The sequence below is a fragment of the Rhodotorula graminis genome (genome assembly GCF_001329695.1).
Source record: "Rhodotorula graminis WP1 unplaced genomic scaffold RHOBAscaffold_8, whole genome shotgun sequence".
Classification (NCBI taxonomy): domain Eukaryota; kingdom Fungi; phylum Basidiomycota; class Microbotryomycetes; order Sporidiobolales; family Sporidiobolaceae; genus Rhodotorula; species Rhodotorula graminis.
Window position 1 is genome coordinate 689,873 of NW_017264935.1, and position 18,729 is coordinate 708,601.

Consider the following 18,729-nt stretch of genomic DNA (forward strand, 5'->3'; position numbering starts at 1 on the left):
TCTGCTCCGGGCCCCAGTGCGGCGGCGGCGGCTCGGACCGAAAGACAGAGGTCGGCCGACAGGGCGAGGATGCTCTGGAACGCCTCGGCGGCGTGCTTGTCGTGCTGGAGCGCAGGCGGGGCGCCCTCGGCACTCCACCGGGCGCTGAACGTGACGGCGAGGATCTCGGCGAGGATGTCGTCGACGCTCGTCGTGACGAGCTGGTCCTGCTCGTGCGCGTCGCCGGCGCCGGCGCCCGTCGCGAGCTCGGCGACCTGCCGCTCGAGCTCGTTGGGCGGCATCGGGAGGCCCGCCACCTCGTTCTCGACGTGGTACCGGATGATCTTGAGCGCCGCCGTCTCGCCGAAGCAGTCGAGGCGACCCTGCGGGACCGTGCGCTTGAGGACGTCGCACAGGGTCGCAAACACGGGGCCGTCGTCAAACTGGAGGAGCCAGCTCGCCGTCGAGACAAAGTCGGCCTTGCGCGCTTCTCGGAGCGTCGGGAACCCGCATGCGCGGTACGGCAGGTTGTGGACGACGTCGGTCCCGGGCTGGTTCTGCGCCTGCCGCACCTCGCTCCAGACGAGGTAGCGCGCGTAGACGAGGTACAGGTCGGCGAGCGACTCGAACCCGAGCCGGGTCGCGACGCCCTCGAGCGTGGCGATGACGATGGGCGCGAGGTCGGGGCTGAGGGCGCACGTGCGGATGAGGAGCTGGTACGGCGCGCGACGGCGGTTGGCGGCCACGATGACGAGGTTGGCGTTGCACAGGATCTGGGTGAGCATGCGCTCGCTCTCCGAGATGTTGCTCGACATGTTGTCGCGCACGTCCTGGAACAGGATGTCCTCGTTCATGCCGAGCTCGGCCGACAGGTTGAACAGGTTGGCCGTCGACGTCGTCGCGCGGAACCGCACGCGAAAGTCGCCGTCGTCGAGCATGAACGGGATGATGGCCGTCGGCGCGATGACGCGCCCGTCCTCGGACCGAGGCGCTCGGCCCTCGAGGTCCCAGTACTGCATCGACCGGTCGAGCTCGAGGTACGTGTCGAGGAAGGCCGTGAACTGGGTTGCGGGCTCGACGTCAGGCTCGAGACGAGGCCACAAGAGAGAGAGAGAGAGAGAGGGAAAGAGGGGACGAGGGAGCGCACCTGAAGCCGGACGCGCCACGCCGCAAAGACCTTCTTGCGCAGCCCGTTGACGAACCACGAGCACAGCGTCCTCGCGTCGCGCGCAAAGTCCTCCTTGAGCTCGTCGTCGGCGACGACCCAGTGCTGCGCCGTGCACTCGAGGAAGCGCAGGACGATGCGCGCGAAGCGCTCGTCGCGGGCGTAGCGGTAGTCGGGCAGGAGCGTCTCGCCGAGGTGCTGCAGGACGGCCTCGGCCTGCGCGAGCCCGAACGTGGCGAGCCCGGCGTGCGCGGCGGCGAACGCCTCCTCGGCGATGACGATCGACTCCTCGCCGTCGGCGGCGATGAGGGCGTCGACGACCTCCTGCAGGCGGACGGGACGCGACGTGCCCGACGCGGCCATCTCGGCGGAGATGAAGCCCTTGATGCACATGGCGATGGTCGCCGCGCCCGCACGTCCCTCGCCCGCCGTCCCGCTCCCACCGACCGTGGCGCCCGCCCCGCTCGCCTGCGTCGCCCGCCCGCTGCTCCCGCCGCCGCCGCCGCCGCCGCTGCTGCGCGACTCGCCAAAGTCGTCGGCGCGCTGCGTCTGCTCGAGCTCGCGGATGCGCTGGCTCGCCTGCGTCGCCGCCGGCGCCTGCGTGAGCGCGAACGTGGCGGCCGGCGTCTCGACCGACGCCGGCGGCGAGCCGCCGGCGTCGGCGCAGAGGAGGAAGCGCAGGGCGGCGAGGACCTCGTCGAGCGCTCGACGGGCGTCGTCGTTCTTCCAGATCGAGCGCAGGAGCTCCATCTCGGGCGAGTCGAGGTCGAGCGCGGTCGAGTCGCGCTCGCGGACGGGGACGAGGTGGCGAGGGACGCCCGAGGCGATGCCGGGATCGAGGAGGACCGGGTACTCGACGGCAGGGCGGCGCGGGAAGGTGACAAGGATGGGGCTGAGGGCGCCGACGAGGAGGGCACGCTCGGCCGGCTGCCACTTGTTGAGCGTCAGGGTCGGGGCGAGGTTGGTGAGGAGGTCGCGAGCGGGGCCGAGCGCGGACCTGGTCGACGGGACGCGGTGCATCGTGTAGACGCCCTCGACGACAAAGGCGAGGACCGCCAGGTCGAGACAGCGGCGCACCTGGGCGACGGGCATCGTCGTCCACGACGAGGACGAGTCGCCGACGCCGTCGAGCAGGCCCTTGAGCGTGCGGACGAGCCACCCGCTGACCTTTCTCGGCGTCGCCTGCTCGAGGTCGGCCGGCGCGCCGCCGCTCGCGTCGTAGCTGCTCGGCGACCTCCACGACGGCGGCGGCGTCGCTGCGGCGCCGCGCTCGGACCCGCTGGCGCGGTCGTACGCCGGCACGCGCGCCTCGAGGTAGTCGCGGATGCGGGCCGTCTCGCCGAGCTCGAGCGCCATGCTCGCGACGGCGCAGTCGGGCACGACCGACTCGTCGTGTGCGACGGCCGGGACCGACGAGATGCCCGACAGGCGCGCGACGAGCGACACGAGGCCGGCGACCGAGAGCGGGTCGGCGTGCGGACGGCTGTGGCCGAACGAGTGGCTGCGCGCGACGCCGTCGAGGGCCGACCACGAGTTGGTAAGCCACGCGAGGACCTTGTCGGCGAGGTGCAGGCGGACGAGGCGTGCGTCGCTCGCGGCGATGGCGAGCGTCCACTCGTAGAACAGGCACACGGCGTCGGACGGGAAGCTGGCGCCGCCCTGGACGTCGACGTCTCGCGCAAACGCCTCGATCGAGTCGGCGAGCGCGGCCGGGCCGACGCGGCCGTGCGCGAGGAGGACGTTGCCGACGTGCGCGGCCGAGCGGCACACCTCGGGCGTCGACAGCTTGCGCTGCACGAGGAGCCACAGCGGGTCCCACGGCGACGACGACGACGACGACGTCTTGTCCCGCTTGCGGCGCGCCGGCGTCGACCCAGAGGCGTGCTCGAGGGGCAGGCCGGCGTGCGCGACGGCGGCGACGGCGACGAACGCCCAGCGCTCGACGTTGGGGTCCGAGTGCGGGAGGAGGTGCATGAGGGCGGCGTAGATGCGCTGGCACGCCTCGGGGTCGAGCGCCGCCCAGTGTCGGTCGACGAGGAACAGGATGACCTGGAGGCGGAGGATGACGGCCGAGGCGGACACGGTCGAGTCGGACAGCGAGTCGAGCAGGACCGAGAGCGGGTCCTCGACCTGTAGAGGTGATGCGCGAGGTGTCAGTACGTGCGAAGGAACGAACGAAAGTGAACGAGCGAGACGCACCTTCCTCCTTTTGCCCCTCTTGGTCGGCGACATCATCTCCTCGACCGCGTCCTGCGCCCCGACCGCGTCCTCGACCTCGTAGATGCGCGCGAGCGCATCGGCGCCGAGCTCGACGACGCTCCACGCGACGGCGTGCTTGTCGTCGAACCCGGTCCCGAGCCGGAACGTCTGCGCGCCGTACGCCCTCGCGCCGCCGCCGCCGCCGCGTGGGTCGCCCTTGCGCCCGGACACCGAGTCGAGACCGAGGCGCAGCGCGTCGAGGTCGAGGGCGTAGGCGTCGCGCCAGCGGATCGACGGCTCGGCGAGGACGGCCTCGTAGAGCTCCTTTGCGCGCGCGACGGCGGCGAGGTCGCCGTTGAGGCCCGCGCCGTTGGCGCTCGCGCCGCCGTCGGTCGAGCTACGCAAGGGCGGCGGGACGACGAACGGGAACAGGTACCGAAGGGCCATGACGACCTGCTCCTTGAGCAAGGCGCTCTTGGTCGGCCACAGGGCGACGACGTGGCGCCACAGGTGCGGGCCGATGCGGCGCATCGAGCGCTGGTCGTTGAGGTCGACCTCGGCAAAGACGCGGTTGAGGGCGACGAGGGCCGAGAGGTGGGCCGTCGTCTCGGCCGGGAACAGGCGCAGGAGGCGCAGGAACTTGCGGAAGATGGCCTGGGCGTACACGAGGAACGGCGACGACTTGGACCGGAATACGACCTCGATGACGCCGACGAGCTCGATCTCGGTCGGGTTGGCCGTGCGGCGCGTCTTGGACGGGTGCGCCGCCTCCTCGTCGAGCCCGGCACGAAGAGCGCCGCCGCCGCCGCCGCGAACTGCGCCCTCGTCGTTGTTGTCGTCGTCGTCGTCAATGTCCATCGCCGTGTCGTCGACAAAGTCCTGGCCGATCTTGATCTTGTCGCCGAGGACGGCCGAGAAGCACAGGGTGACGATGTCGGTCCACTGGCGCTCGTCAAGGTGCTCGACGTGGGGCGGGTACGCGAGGACGGTGCGGAGCGCCTTCATGTACGTGAGCGCGTACGGCTGCAGCTTGCCCTGCACGGCGCTCGTCTGCGTCAGGTGCGCGACGATGGCCTTTGCCGTCTTGCGCGACACGACGCGGTGCACTCGTTCGACGACGACACGCACGAGCTGGGCCGCGTCGTCGAGGCGCTTTTCGACGGCGGGGATCGGCTTGGCGACGTACGCGTTGCGCTCCTTGAGGACGATCGAGAACAGGAGCTGGAGCGTGTGGAGCCACGAGTGGTGGCCGCTGTGCGTCACGGCCGCCACGTTGCGCTTCGAGGCGACAAAGTCGTGCAGGTGCGACACGGCCGCCGCGCGCTCCTTGACCTTGTCCGTCTCGAGGTGCGAGAGGATGGTCTCGAACTCGCGCACGGCGGCCGCCATGGGCGGAGGGTCGGGCGAGGGACGAGGACGACGAGGTGGGTGCCGGGTCGAGGCCGTTGGGCTAGCGTCTTGCTCTCGCGGGCTGCGAGCGAGCTGCAGGTGCGGCAGCGTCAGTTACTGGATCGGCAAAGCCCTCATCAGTGGACGTCACTTTGACGAGGGGGAGGAAGGGGATGTGGACACACTTGTAACGACGTAGAGTCGGCGCGAGCTCGTTGACTGTGCTGCTAGATGCTGAAGAGGTGCTCGCGTCAGTTCGCGCTGCGTAGACGGACGAGCCAGAGGGAGTTGGCTCACGCGATGAGGGCGAGGTCTCGGCGGGGCACGGGCGTTGGCGGTGGCCGGTCGACTGAGGGCGCTGCGTGCTTGGAGAGCTCTGCTTGGGCGGCTGCGGCGGCTGCGGCGCTCGTCGGTGAGGCGAGAGGGGTTGCGTCGGCGAGCTCGAGGTGGGGAGAGGCGAGGGCGAGGTCGAGCAGTCGGTCGCACAGCGCGTGCGGCGAAGGTGGGTGGTGTGCGCTGTCGACGGGCCTCGTCTCAGGAGCAGGCGAACTCGCGCGAGGTGCTTGTGCGAGACGGAGCTCCCCTCTCCTCGAAGTCGCGGGCAGCGGCGCCGACTGCGCACGCCGGCTTCTGCGTGCTTTCTCTCTCTTTCTCGAAACCTGGGCCTGCTCTCGTTTCGTCTTGACATCGTGGCAGGCGAGACTGAAAGGGACGGGCTCGCGCTGGAGCACGCCGTCGCCGTGCTAAACGACTCGGCTTGCAGCTCGTGCCCGCCTCGCCTCCGAGGTCCAGCGCCGGCATCGAGACGAGAACATGCAAGCAGCGACGAAGCAAGCGCCTGGCAGCACATACCTCGCTTGGCCCGAGCCGCCCAGCAGGCTCGAGGGCGCACGAGAGCGAAGCGCCGCCAGCGCAGAGATGCGCCGCGCGCCGGGCCCACCGCTGTTCGCGCTCGCTCGATTGAAGGCGAGGGCATTTGCGCAGCGCTCGAGCGGGAAGCGGGGCGGCTGTAGCTGCGCCTGGGCCCGCGAGAGCAGTACCGAGGGCTGCAGGACGCGACAGGCGCGACAGCAAGCAGAGCGTCCCTCGTTGGGCACGGTCGGTCGGCGAGCACCTCGGTGGCGGGTTGGCCGTCCTTGCGCGGGTTCGGGGGCGAGAGTCGGGCGAGGGCGAGGGGCGAGAGATGGCAAGTGGGGCGAGTCAAGGCGCGAAGGAAGGCGCGACGCCGGCCAACTGAGGTGGTGCGCAGTGGCTATCGTGACATATCGCTGGCCAGCACGGGGCAACCGGAGCGTGTCGGTGTCGGTGGCCGAGGGCGAAGGTCGGATCGAGATGAGGACGGACGTCTCGACGTCTGGCTCGCCTCGACACCACTCAGCCTGCGCAGCTCCCACGGCGCCGCCTTAGCATGGCAGGACTCGTAAAGGCCGCCACGCCCCTCAGGGCAGCCCTCGCCCCGACCGCAGCCCGCCTCTTCTCGTCCTCCTCGAGCCCCGCCGCCGCCGCCGCCGCCGCACCTCCGACCCCGCCGCCAGCCGCAACCAGCGCACCTTCTGGCCCGGCGAGCTCGTCCTCGGCACCGTCCCCGCCAGGCTCGACCCCGCCCACGCCCTCGGGCCCGCTCGCCCAGACCAAGGCGAGCCGGTTCACCCTCGACCCCTCGTCGACCCCGACAAAGTTCCCGCACGGCTTCCTCGCGACGGGCCTCCACTGCGGCGTCAAGAAGGACCGCGCAAAGCTCGACCTCGCCGTCATCATCTCGGACCGCCCGTGCTCTGCGGCCGGCACCTTTACCCGCAACGCGTTCGTCGCCGCGCCCGTCGTCGTCTCACAGGACGTCCTCGCGCGGGGCAAAGGCGTCGCGCGCGGGCTCGTCGTCAACAGCGGGTGCGCCAACGCCGTGACGGGCACCCAGGGGCTCGCCGACGCGCGCGCCATGTCGGACCAGCTCGACTCGTTCCTGTCGGCCTCGTCGTCGAGCAGCGGCACGGGCACGCTCGTCATGAGCACGGGCGTCATCGGCCAGCTGTTGCCCATCAACAAGATCCTCCAGGGCATCGAGGCGAGCACGGCGACGCTCGCGAGCAACTTTAACGCGTGGAGCGACTGCGCGCGCGCGTTTATGACGACCGACACGTTCCCCAAGCTGCGCACGCGCACGTTCCAGCTCGCCGGCAAGGAGGTCCGCATGGTCGGCATCGACAAGGGCGCCGGCATGATCCACCCCAACATGGGCCCGCCCGCCGCCGCCGCCGCCGCCGCACCTCGCCCCGCCGGCCCGCCGCACGCCACCATGCTCGGCGTCATCGCGACCGACGCCGCCGTCGAGCCCGCGTCGCTCCAGAGCGCCCTCACGTACGCCGTCGACCGCTCGTTCAACTCGATCTCGGTCGACGGCGACATGAGCACCAACGACACGGTCGTCGCGCTCGCAAACGGCGCGAGCGGCACGAGCGAGATCTCGGAGCACAAGACGCCCGACGACTACGTCAAGTTCCGCGACGAGTTGACGTCGTTCGCGGCCGAGCTCGCCCAGCTCGTCGTGCGCGACGGCGAGGGCGCCGAGAAGTTTGTCAAGGTGACGGTGCAGGTGCGCCCCGACCCTCTCCCTCTCTCTCTCTCTTTCCCTCCCTTGCGCTCCTATCGCTCCATTCTGTGGCCCGAGATCGCCTGAGCTGACTCGAAGCTCGTCCTGCAGGGTGCGCCGACGTACGAGGGCGCGCACAAGGTCGCCTCGGTCGTCTCGACCTCGTCGCTCGTCAAGTGCGCCCTCCACGGCGAGGACGCCAATTGGGGCCGCATCCTGTGCGCCGTCGGCTACTCGCAGCCGCCGTTCGACATCGACCCGACCAAGGTCTCGGTGTCGTTCCTCGCCCAGGACGGCTCGGCCCCGCTCCGGCTCCTCGTCAACGGCGAGCCCGAGCAGGTCGACGAGCACCGCGCGAGCGAGCTCCTCGCCGCTGAGGACATCGAGATCGTCATCGAGCTTGGCCTCGGCGACGAGACGGCCACCTACTGGACCTGCGACCTGTCGCACGAGTACATCTCGATCAACGCCGGTCCGTCCCTCTTCCTCGCCCTCTCTCTCACTCGACGGTGCGCCTGACCTCGCCTCCCGCACGCACAGACTACCGTTCCTGAGCGTCTCGCCCTCCCGCACACACCCTCTCTCGCCACCCCTCGCCTGAAAAGGTCGCCCTTTCGCCCCCCGCCGACCCCTTCTCTCCTCCTCTTTTCCCTCGCCCCGGCAGTGCCAGCATCCTCTCCCTTTCGTCATCGCTGTAGTAGTGCCCCCCTTGGTAATCCGTCTCGCACCCTCGGCGCCCGGCTCCCTCGTCCAAGGTCCGGCTCCGTCGCTCGCGTTCGCTGTTTCAGGCTGCACAACGCTCTCGGCTCTCTCTTGCTCTCGCTCGCGGGTCGATCAACGCTCGATCCAGACGTGTCACTGCTGTACACTAGACAGACCGAGGGACCCGGGCCTGCTCGTCCACTCGTGCTCGTGCTCGCTCCGCTCGGGCCCCTCCTCACCGACCTCGACCGGCCTCCCACCGCTCCTTCGTCGTGCCGTAGATGCGCGCCGCACGGTGCCCGATCGCTCGCTGCACGTGCGGCTGACGGTGCCGGTTCGGCAGGTGGTCGACGGCGAACTCGGCTGCGCGCTGCGGGGACGCGAAACAGCCTCAGGGAAAGGCTCGGCTCCTGCTCTGGCTCGACTCGATTCGAGGAGACGCGCCTCGGCTGCTGCCTTCTCGTTGATTGACAGCATCGCCCTGACGATGTCGACGTCGTCGGCGTCGGCGTCGTGCGCTGCGTGATCGTGGCTCGAGCTTGCGCTTCGGGCCGTCGCTCTCGCCTGCGGACGTCGGCGAGGGTCAGTCCCGGCTGCAACGATCTCGACAGACGCCGACGACGCACGAGAGCGTGCTCGAGGAAGTGCGGCACGTGTGGATGCTGCTCCGCCGTGTTCTCCCGCACCGCCTTGACCCTCTTTGCCCAGCTCAGCACCTCGCCGACCTCCTCCCTGCCGAGCGCGTCCAGCCACGCCGCCGTCAGGACGCTCCACTCGGGCGCGTCGACGGCGAGCGTCGCCTCGAGTCGGCGGCGCAGCTTGGTGTAGGGCCGGCGCGAGTCGGCGGGCGGCGGCGAGGTCGTACGAGAAGGCGAGGTCGAGCGGAAGCTGCGCACGCGACGCAGGGACGTGTTGAGCACGTGAAGCATGGCGACGTGCGAGAGCGCGAGAGAGTGGAAGAGAGCAGGGAGGCGAGGAGCGGCGGAAGCGGTGGCCGGGGCGAGCGCGCACGCACCTCGGCGGACGCGCGGACGGCGGCGAGACGATCAGGCCGCGGACAGGGGCACAGACGGCGAGCTCGCAATGTCCGTAGCGTCGATCACACGTGCAGGCGAGCGAGCGAGGCCGAGAGCGAGAGCGGCGAGAAGCGCAAGCAGGGAAGGGAGCGGCTCGAGCGCCGACTCTCTCTCTCGCGATCTCGACGGCGGATTCTCTCTCTCAAGCGCGCACCTCACAGCGAACGTATGCCAATGCAAGCGAGAGAGAGAGAGAGAAGCGAATGACGAACGTTGTCCTTGAGGACGGACGAGAGCTGGCGACCGTCTACAACCGCGCCTGCTGAGGCGGCCTCCGCCACTCGCGCGTGATGCGGTACGCCGCCTTGCTGCCCTGCTCGATCGCGCCGTCGATGAAACTCTTCCACCCATCTGCCCAGTCCTGCGGCAAGTCGGCAACGTCAGAGCGCGCCGAGGGGGGAGGAGGTTGAGGGCAAGAGAGAGCCAGACGCACCGCCGAGGCCCACTCGACGTTGCCGTGCGGCTTCTGCAGCTCCTTGAAGTACTGCGCGATGGCGAGAGAGTGTGTGAGCGACGATGCGCGAGGGAGCTCTCGGAGGGGAGAGGCAGAGGTTGGTCGGGAGAAGAGGAGGAAAGGAGGGGACAGGAGAGAGAGAGACGACGACGCACCGAGGTGTAGTAGCGCGGGCCGTACATGCACCAGTGACCCTGCGCGTACGGGTCGGCGACCCACTCGTGCCAGACCGAGCTCAGGTAGTGCTCGCTCAGCTCGGGGTCGACCGTCGCGAGCCAGCGCTTGATCTTGGTCGGGTCCGAACTCGGCTGGTTCCCGACCGAGTTGCCGCCGCCGAACGCGACGACGGCGACCGTGCCGTCCTTGAGCGTCTGGTCGCCAAACGCGGCGGCGAGCTCGACCGGGTCGGACGGGTCCTCGTTCCAGGCGTTCCAGACGCCCGAGCGCAGCTGCGGCGCGGCAACGCGCGAGTGGATCTTGTGCCCTTGGCCGACGTGCTGCTTCGAGAAGGCCTCCTGGCGCAGCGGTGAAAGTGGCGGGTCAAACTGGGCGTGCGTCGGAGCGGACGGGGAGCGGCGAGGCCGAGGACGAGGGGGACAGGGGGACAGGCGAGTCAGTTCAGCGGCACGCTCTGAGGCTCAGAGAGAGAGAGAGATTTGGACGCACCTCGACCTTGGCGGCGACGTTGCTCGGCAGCGTGCTGACGACCTTGTTCGCCTTGAACGAGCCCTTGTCCGTGACGACCTCGACCGAGCCGTGGCGGTCGACGACCTTGCGGACGACCGTCTCGAGCGAGTAGGCGAGGTTGCCCGTCTCGAGCGCCTCGTCGAAGAAGCACTTGGCGAAGTGCGACTGGCCGTCGGCAAACTGCTATTTAAGTTGCTGATTTATATTAATTTTATTGTTCAAACATGAGAGCTTAGTACGTGAAACATGAGAGCTTAGTACGTTGTCGGCGAGGAGCGCGAACGAGTTCTCGCCGTGACGTGCCCACTTGATGAGCTCGAGCATCTGCGAGGCGGACGCGGAGCATCAGCTGGCTAGCTCGACGGCTCGCGACGAGAGGGATGGACCGACCGACGCGTTCTCGGGACGGGCGCCCCAGCTCAGGACGAACCTGTGCGGAGGAGGGGATCGTCAGGACGACCGGGAATGCGAGACGAGACGAGGAGGCAAAGAGAAGGAGACGCACCACGGAACGAGGAAAGCGAGCTCGCGCTCAGAGCAGATGTTCTTGGCGCGCACCTCGGCGATGCGGTCGGCGATGCTCATGCGGTCGTACTTGTCGACGAGTCTGTCGTCGACGAATTGACCCGCGACGACCTGCGTCGGGACGGCGATGACGGTCGCGCCTCCTTGACCGTCGACGTCGACGAAGCGCTTGAACGCGTCCTCGCACATCTGGAAGTTTGGCACAAAGGGCTCTTGCAGAACTTTGCCTGCGGAAACATGGACGGCGTCAGCGAGCCATCGTTGACGGCGTCGACGAGGGCGAGGAGAGAGAGAGAGAGAGAGGAAGGGTGCGGCGCACCGTTAAACGTCGTCTTGTTGAACGCGTAGTCGGCGAACTCGGCGTTGGGTGTGACCTTGAGGCGACGCTCGAGGCCGTACCGGGTCTGCTCAAAAGGCGGGATCAGCGAGGGCGGGAGGACGAGCGAGGAGAAGGTGGGGACGCACAATCTCCCTCCAGACGAAGCCCATCTGCCAGTGGATCCACGTGCCGCCCATCTCGTACTTCTCCTGTGCGAGGGAGACGAGTCAGGATGGCCTCGAAGGAAGAGAGGGGCGCGGGACGCACCCCGTCGACCTGCGAGGTCCAGGTGCGGCCGCCGATACGGTCGCGCGCGTCGAGGAGCAGGACCTTTTGCCCGGCGAGCGTGAGATCGCGTGCGGCGGTGAGGCCGGCGTAGCCAGCGCCGATCACGATCGTGTCGAACGGCCTTGCCGACGAGGCGGAGGCGAACGAGGTGAGCGGGCGAATGGCTCCCTCGGTGGCGAGGCCCGGATGAAGCCCTGCATCGGGCGAGTAGATGAAGCCCTCCTTGCTGGTCGGGAAGGTGGCCATGGCGGACAGGGGGCGAGGCGTGGAACGAGGTGGGACGAGGGCGACGAGTTGGACGAGGAGGAGCGCGAGGCGCCGGGTGAGGGCGGGCGAACGTGGCTAGGGCGAGGCGTGCAGGCGACGGTGTCGGTGAAGAGCAGGGGCAAGCGCGCGCAGGCTCATGGCGAGGAGCAGACGCGAGAGAGGCTATCAGCATTGCGCCGCACATCTGCCTCAAGCTCCGCTCTCTGCCTCGAGCAGCCGCACGCGCTTCGCGAAGCGCCCGCAGGCTATCGGCGCTTTCTCTGGTTGTGCGCCGAGCAGCTGGCGCCGTCGACAGCTGCCACGGCAGGGTCCGTGCACGCAGCCTCAAGCGCGACGATTCCTGCTTCTCTCGCTCTCGCTCTCGCAGCCATGGACCCTGCCAAGCGTCGAGCACCGTCCATTACAGAGACAGGGTCAACGGAACATGGCGTGGATGCCCGAGAACCATTCCTGCGACGCCGCCGCTCCGCCGAGCATCTTGAGCACCCTGAGCCCGAACGCGATCCGGACCTGGCTCTCCTTTGCGCTCGCCGTCGCCGCCTCGAGGATGCCACCATGGCCGCCGGCGAGCGCGCTTGAGCCGGGAAGGAGCTCGCCGGGGGCGATGCTCGTCGGCGGAGCGGCGGCGAGGTTGACGAGGAGGCGCTGCGAGGTCGTGATCTGGCGCCGAAGACCCTCGAGCGTCTGGTACAGGACCGTGATGGCGAGTGGCGCCACCTGCGTCAACGAGGCGAGCGCTCGAGCGCCCGAGGAGCCTTGCGGAGGCGGCGACGAGCACAGGAGCGCGTCCAGCACGCTCTTGAACGTCGCCGACGAGGCGGACGACGACTCGCCGCGGCCGTTGTCGTACCGCCGCAGCCGCGTAAAGGCGGCGCTCCACGTCGAGGCCGACTCGGCGTTCCACAGGCTGTCACTTGACGGGAGGGGGAGGGCCGAGATGGCCGAGTGCGAGTGCGGGAGGAGGCGGTGCTCGTCGCCGGCGGCACGCCCGACCTCCAGGTCGAGCAGGTAGCAGAGGTAGGCGATTCTGCGGGGCAACAGAACGTCAGGGTCTCGAAAGAGAAAGGGAGAGGCAGAGAGAAAGGCGGTGCGCACCTGACGTGCGTCTCGTGGGCGATCCAGGCTCGCCAGACTCGCTCGAGGTCGTCCGGCGGTAGGTTGAGGTCGAGCGGAACGGCGTGATCGGGCGGGAGCATGTCGAGGAACGTCTGGATGAGGAGGCCGTGGTGCCGCCTCGAGTACTCGCGCTCGGCCTGGCTGTCCGAGAAGCACCCGACGAGCTGGTACAGGAGGAGGGTCTGGGCGGCGGCGAGGCGCTCGTCCTCGTGCAGGACGACGTGCGTCAACTCGGCGGCGGCGAACTCGCGCTTGATGTGCGACATCTCGTTGTGGAACGGCTTGGACGACTCGAACAGGCCGGCGCCGACGACCGAGAGCGCAAACGCGAGAGGCGGAGCGATCGCCTTGAGGTCGAGGCTTGGACGATGCTGCAGAAAGAAGGACGTCAGGGTACGACGAGGCATGGGGGTCTCTGAGAGAGAGAGAGAGAGAGAGAGAGAGGGCGACGCACGAGGAGAGGGAGGACCGGCAGGAGCGAGTCGTACGTCTGGGCGGCGAAGCGCGAGAGCTTGGGCAACGGCGGCACCTCCCACGGGTACAGATAAGCTATGCACATCTTTTGCGCCGGCAGGAAGAACCTTGACGACGTGTTGCGCTCGAGGGCGAAGAGACTGCGGCGCAGGCAGGAGAGTCAGTAAGGCGGCGCCGATCGGTCGCGCGGTCCCTGCCCGGGGAAGCTCTGAGGACGCACTGGTCCTGGCCCGGGTACATGGACGGCTCCCTCCTCTTTGCCGAGCCCGCCACGAGCGCAATCATGCGCTCAAAGTCGCGCTGCTCACCGTCTGCCGCCGAGTCGACCTCGTCGACCTCGAGCCAGTCCTCCTCTGCGCCCGACAGGACCTCGACGGCGAAATTGCGTGGCCGCAACGACGCGAGCGCGAGCACGTCATGCGCTCGGACCGGGCCGACCTGCGGCAGGTCTCGCCGTCGGTCCTCGTCCACGCGGGAGCTGCCAGCTGTGGGCGAGGAGCCCTGGACGCGTCGATCTCGAAAGTCGAGGAGCGGCCTCGTGATGTGCTCGTCGCAGGGATGTGCCGAAGGAGGAGGGCCGGCTGCAGGAGAGAGGACGGCGACGGCGGGCTCGGACGGGTCGGGGTGGTCAAGGTCGGACGGCGGGATGGTCGGCGGTGGCCGAGGCAGGGTGTAGGAGGTGGTAGGGCTTGGGGCGAACATGGCGAAGAGGTCGAGAGTGCTTGTGGGTCGCGAGATGGGCGGGCTGGGCGGGCTCGATGCCGTACTGTCGCGTCGAGTCGGCCGGCTCTGGCCCGGGGTTGAGGCCAGGTTGAGGGGCACAGGGTCGGGAAGGCGGAGCAGGTCGTCGGCGGGATGGTTGATGGTCGAAGTCGACGTCGAGTGCGGATGCAGGCTGTCGGCATCTACAGTACGCGGCGGCGAGGGTCAGCCTGGCGCATCGCCGTTCTGAGGAGGCGAGGGGAGAGATCCGTGGCCTGCTCACGTTGGCTGCGGAAGTGTCGACGGACGTACTCGGAGCGCGAATAGACTGCACCACACTGCGAGAACCTCGTCAGCGACGGTGCGCGGGATTGCGAGAGTGGTCCGCCCCCACGCGCCGAGATCCCGCCTGCCGACTGGCCCTCGACCGCGACGGCTCCTGGGAGCGCACCACCGCGCCCGCATGTCACAGACACCTATCCATCTTGATGAGCCGCGCCTGACTGCGCGCCTTGCTCCAGGCGAGTCGCAGAAGAGGAAAGGAGATGAGGACCGAGATGAGGGGGAGCGAGGACGCACGACGGTGCAGGCGTGCTCTTGCCGACTCGGCGGAACCTTGCGCTTGGCTGCAGAGGTAGACATAGTGGCTGGGCGTGCTCTCGCCCGCCGGCGAGCGTGTGGTGAGGCTCTGTGTGGGGAACCTCGACGCCGCCTCGCCCTCGCCTCGCTCTCGCCTCGCCCTAGGCCTCACTCGCACCTCGCCTGCACCTCGCCTGCACCTCAGCCCCAAAGCTGGTCGCCCTCGCCCGTCTCGACTTGCCTCGCCCACTTGGGCGCCGCCGCCTCTGGACCTCCTTCCTCTCACTCGCTCAACACTCATTCTCTCAGGTGCGCCGCCTCTTCCTCTCCATCCAGTCGTCCGAGAACGGTGGTGGACATGGGTGCAGCTCTCGCAGGCTCTCGAGGCGAGGTGGGGCCGGGGCGGCGAGGAAAGCGGGCGAGGGCGATGAGGACGCCGAGGGCCGTTCCAGACGAACAACAGCTCGAGGGACAGCGGGAGCTCGGCAGCGTGCTCATGGACGGATGGACAGTGGCCCTGTGTGGCAGCGTGAGCTGGCGAGGCGCGGTGGGCGCGGTTCTCCTGGGTGAGGGGACTTGGGGCGTGCGCGCTCGTCTCGCCCTGCTCCCTCTCTCCCTCTCCCCTTCTGCCCTTTCGCTCGCAGCCCTTCATGTACATCAACGGGGACGAGGGTGCGCGGTACAACTGCTCAAGGTGCGTCCCTTCTCTCTCTCTCTCGTCGTCGCCGGTCGTCGTCGTCGTCCGTGAGCCAAGCGGCTCACTCGCGCGTCCTCCTCGTCTCGCAGCTGCACACCTTCGACGGTCTCAGAGGTACGTCCAATCTCTCCTCCCTCCTGCCGAGCGACAGCTGCGCCTAGCTTTCAGCGAGCCGCAGACTGACACCCTCGTCCACAGCCTCTACGCCCGCTCGTCCTCCTCGACTGGACGGCGTCGTGTCCTCAGGTGCGTCGCTCTCGTCCGCTCTCCTCTAGCAGAACGTCACTGACTCTACGTTGGTCGCACCTTCCATGACGCAGCGTCGCCTGCCTCTCGGTGCGTCTCCCTTCCTCCCCGTCCTTGTCTCTCTCGAGGCGTGTGACGGCGCCTCGGCGGACAATGAGCCCCTCGTCACCTTCTGCGACCGGGACTGACACACTCTCCTTGACCTCCTCCCGCCCATCCCTGTACCTCGTTCCGCTTGCAGCCAACTCGGTCGTCTCGGACGCAAAGGTGCGCTCGCGCCTCGCACTCTCTCTCTCGCGTCGCCAGGCTCTCTCTCGAGTCTCGCGCTCGCGCACATCTGTTTCTCGCGTTGCTGTACACCCGTGTCTGCAACTTGTTCATCATCATTCTTGATTGCGCGAGCGAGGCGAGGACGAGGCGAGAGCGAGGCGAAGAGCGAGGCGAGGACGAGGCGAGAGCGAGGCGAAGAGCGAGGTGAGACGAGGCGAGAAGGAGGTGAGAGCGAGGTGAGAGCGAGGCGAAGGATAGGTGTCGTCGAGGTGAGAGCGAGGGCGAGCCGAGGTGAAAGCGAGGTTGAGGCGAGCCAAGGAGAGGCGAGACGAGACGAAACGAAGCGACCTCGAGGGAACCTCAGCGCGACCTGGCCCGTTTTGGTCCTCGTTGAGTATCCGCTCATATCGCCCGCTACGAGTCTCTGGTGGAAGCAGCTCCCCTGAACGAGAGAGCCAAGGCAAGCGGGAGGTCGGCTCGGGCCACTCGCAGACTCGCTCGGGCCTCTCGAACGAAAGCCTCGCGCTCACCGCGAAATGTACATTGCACTACAGTAGGCACACGTCTAGACCTGACACGACTGAGTACTGAACTCGAGCAAATTGGAGCCGCGAGCCGACCCGCTCGCTCAGACGTCGACTTTCGCCGCCTCGTCCTCGGCAGCTGATGCCGAGGGTCGCTGCAGGGCCTCGCCGACCGTGCCGTGAAAGTTGTGGACGCGCTTCTTGCCGCCGATGAACCAGTAGATGCCGGCGAGGACGTGTGCGCCGCCGAAGATCGCGCAGGCGTAGTCTGGGGGAGCGGCGAGTCAGTTCGACGAGTCCGCGCCGCAGAGGAATGCGCGACGACGACGCACTCATGTTGTCGCCAGTGACCGGCACGGCGGTCGGAAGGAAGAGCATGACCGAGATGAAGAGCTCGTACACGATCGCGATGAGGTTGACGACCGGGCCGAGGACAGGTCCGAGCGAGAACGGCGCCTTGGGAAGGGTGCCCGACGGTCGGCCTCGAACGAGCATGAGGATGTTCGGCACGACATACCTGCGCAACATTTCGAGTCAGGAAGTGCTGCACATGGGCGGGAGAGAGCGAGAGGGAGAGAACGACGCACGAGGTGTTGAGGAGGGCGATCGCGAGGACGAGCACGCTGTTGAACAGCGCCGCATTGCCGAGGTAGACGAGGACGATGAGCATCTGGATGGCGGCGCTCAACATCATGGCGCGCACGGGGACGTGACAGGTCGGGCTGATCTTGGACAAGAAGGTCGACGCAGGAATGCCGCCCTCGAGCGAGAAGGCCCAGATGACGCGACCGCTCGTGGCGAGCATGCTGATCGACGCACAGACAGCAGACACCGTGCAGAGCGCAGAGGTGAGGACGACGGCGCCGGCCGTGCTGCCCGTTGCCGACTGGAGGAGGTAGATGAGGGGGAACCTGTCGGGTCAAAAGGCGTCAGCGCCCTCTTCGGCACGCTCGCCGAGCGACCGCCTCGATACATGAGCGGACGCACATCTGCACGGCGACCGTCTCGATGTCCCTGATCGTGAAGACGACGGCGAGGATGATGAGGAGGCCCGTCGGCAGGCTCATGAGGACGCTGCCGATCATGGCCCGGGGAGCGTAGATGGCCGGCTTGTGCATCTCCTCGCTCAGGTGAGCGACGCTGTCGTAGCCCAAGATGCTGAAGGCTGCGGTGACCATGCTGCGACGGGAGGAGCGGCTCGTCAGTGACCGAGTGGATGACAAGGGTGGGAAGAGGTCTGAGCGCACCCGACGACGAACGCGATGCCGTCGCTGGACCAGCCCGTCGCGTTCTCGAGGTGCAGAAGAGCGTACTCGGCTGCGGGTGGGCGCAGAGGGTCGTCAGGAGGAGCGCGTGCGCAGGCTCGAGAGGTGGAGGAACGCACCCGAGTTGAAGTTGCCGGCCGATTTGGCGAAGAGGATGGCGACGATGCAGATGGTCGAGCCGATGGCGAGTGCTGCAGCCGTATTGTTGAGCGCCGAGAGGACTCGCATGCCGTAGACGTTGACGAGGAGCGAGAACAGGAGGACCGCCCAGCTGCCGAGGAGGGTGCGTCAGGGTCGTCTCGCCGTGCAGCCTGGTGCTGCAGCACAAGACTCACAAGACGAGGACGATGTGCCATGCCGCAGGTAGGTAGGCCTCGTGCGTTGCGGCCGCCATGGCCAGTATCTGCTCGGCGAGGAGGTCAGTTTCGGCCGCGCGAGCGAGCAAGAGAAGGGGGGTCGAACGAACCGAGATGGACGAGATGAACGCGGCAGACGAGGTCATGAAGATCCAGGCGACGGCTGTGAGCCACGCGACGTAGTACCGCTGCGAAAAGGGTCGAGGTCACCCGTCTGACGGCGCAGATACGCGAATCTAAGAAGGGAGCTCACGAGGAAGCGCGCACAGCGCTTTGGCGCAAGGTGCTCAGCCCAGGCGATCTGCCCCTCGGCAGTCGGCCAGATCGACACCATCTCGCCGAGCGAGGCGGCGCCGCACAAGCTGCCGACAAACACGACGAGGAACCCCCAGAACATGGCGACGGGGCCGCCTGCCGAGAGGCTGGTCGCGACGCTGCCCGCCCAGGCCGCCGGCGTACTCATGATGACGAAGCAGAAGAGGGCCATCGAGAGCGGCGAGAAGCGCAGCTTGAGGTTGGCGTCGTGTCGAACGGGACCGGCCCCCTCGGCGCCGTCGGGCGCAGCCGAGACCACCCTGGCGAGATGACTTGCGGCGCTCTTGACAGGCATGTCGCAGTCGGCGTGCTTGGAGGAGCTGGACGAGGAGCTCATCGAGAAAGAAGGGGGGGAACTGGACGAGCGCGGCGAGGAGCGAGAGAGGTTGAGGAGGCAACGTCGACCCAGGACGACCGAGAGATTGCGCCGCGACGGAGCGGGGCGTCGAGGCAGAGTCTCGTGATAGCTCGACCAGTGGCAGCGGTGCCTGGCCGGTCGCAGCTCGCCGTCGCGGAGAAATGCAGATAGGAGCCTGAGGCAGGCCGCC

General features: G+C 68.2%; 5 protein-coding genes across 5 annotated transcripts; 1 reads left to right on the top strand and 4 right to left on the bottom strand.

Annotated features, from left to right (window-relative positions):
- Positions 1-5,545: 5,545 nt before the first annotated feature.
- Positions 5,546-8,051, top strand: RHOBADRAFT_48609 (uncharacterized protein; the record flags this gene model as incomplete). Its single annotated transcript, XM_018415161.1, has 4 exons — positions 5,546-5,830; positions 6,411-7,322; positions 7,431-7,791; positions 7,860-8,051. 4 exons carry the CDS (start codon positions 5,546-5,548, stop codon positions 7,871-7,873), a joined length of 1,572 nt encoding a protein of 523 aa, XP_018270426.1. The 3' UTR covers positions 7,874-8,051.
- Positions 8,052-8,256: 205 nt separating this feature from the next.
- Positions 8,257-8,950, bottom strand: RHOBADRAFT_44869 (uncharacterized protein; the record flags this gene model as incomplete). The annotated part of the gene is made up of 3 exons (XM_018414495.1): positions 8,257-8,391; positions 8,508-8,585; positions 8,648-8,950. The coding sequence occupies 3 exons, from the start codon at positions 8,948-8,950 to the stop codon at positions 8,257-8,259; spliced, it is 516 nt and encodes a 171-aa protein (XP_018270427.1).
- A 302-nt stretch (positions 8,951-9,252) lies between these two features.
- Positions 9,253-11,616, bottom strand: RHOBADRAFT_54216 (uncharacterized protein; the record flags this gene model as incomplete). Its single annotated transcript, XM_018417204.1, has 10 exons — positions 9,253-9,458; positions 9,531-9,581; positions 9,707-10,066; positions 10,218-10,421; positions 10,500-10,562; positions 10,629-10,668; positions 10,744-10,990; positions 11,083-11,167; positions 11,229-11,291; positions 11,350-11,616. 10 exons carry the CDS (start codon positions 11,614-11,616, stop codon positions 9,345-9,347), a joined length of 1,494 nt encoding a protein of 497 aa, XP_018270428.1. The 3' UTR covers positions 9,253-9,344.
- Positions 11,617-12,018: 402 nt separating this feature from the next.
- RHOBADRAFT_54217 (uncharacterized protein) lies at positions 12,019-14,571 on the bottom strand (the record flags this gene model as incomplete). The annotated part of the gene is made up of 6 exons (XM_018417205.1): positions 12,019-12,664; positions 12,733-13,124; positions 13,208-13,367; positions 13,448-14,132; positions 14,242-14,257; positions 14,509-14,571. The coding sequence occupies 6 exons, from the start codon at positions 14,569-14,571 to the stop codon at positions 12,052-12,054; spliced, it is 1,929 nt and encodes a 642-aa protein (XP_018270429.1). The 3' UTR covers positions 12,019-12,051.
- A 1,868-nt stretch (positions 14,572-16,439) lies between these two features.
- On the bottom strand, positions 16,440-18,386 carry RHOBADRAFT_27888 (uncharacterized protein; the record flags this gene model as incomplete). Its single annotated transcript, XM_018412805.1, has 9 exons — positions 18,120-18,386; positions 17,977-18,054; positions 17,846-17,913; positions 17,630-17,781; positions 17,493-17,562; positions 17,233-17,424; positions 16,833-17,156; positions 16,578-16,762; positions 16,440-16,513 (listed from the first exon to the last, which is right to left on the bottom strand). Coding segments are annotated over exons 1-9 (1,377 nt in total), but the record flags the coding sequence as incomplete, so codon positions are not given.
- Positions 18,387-18,729: the final 343 nt, after the last annotated feature.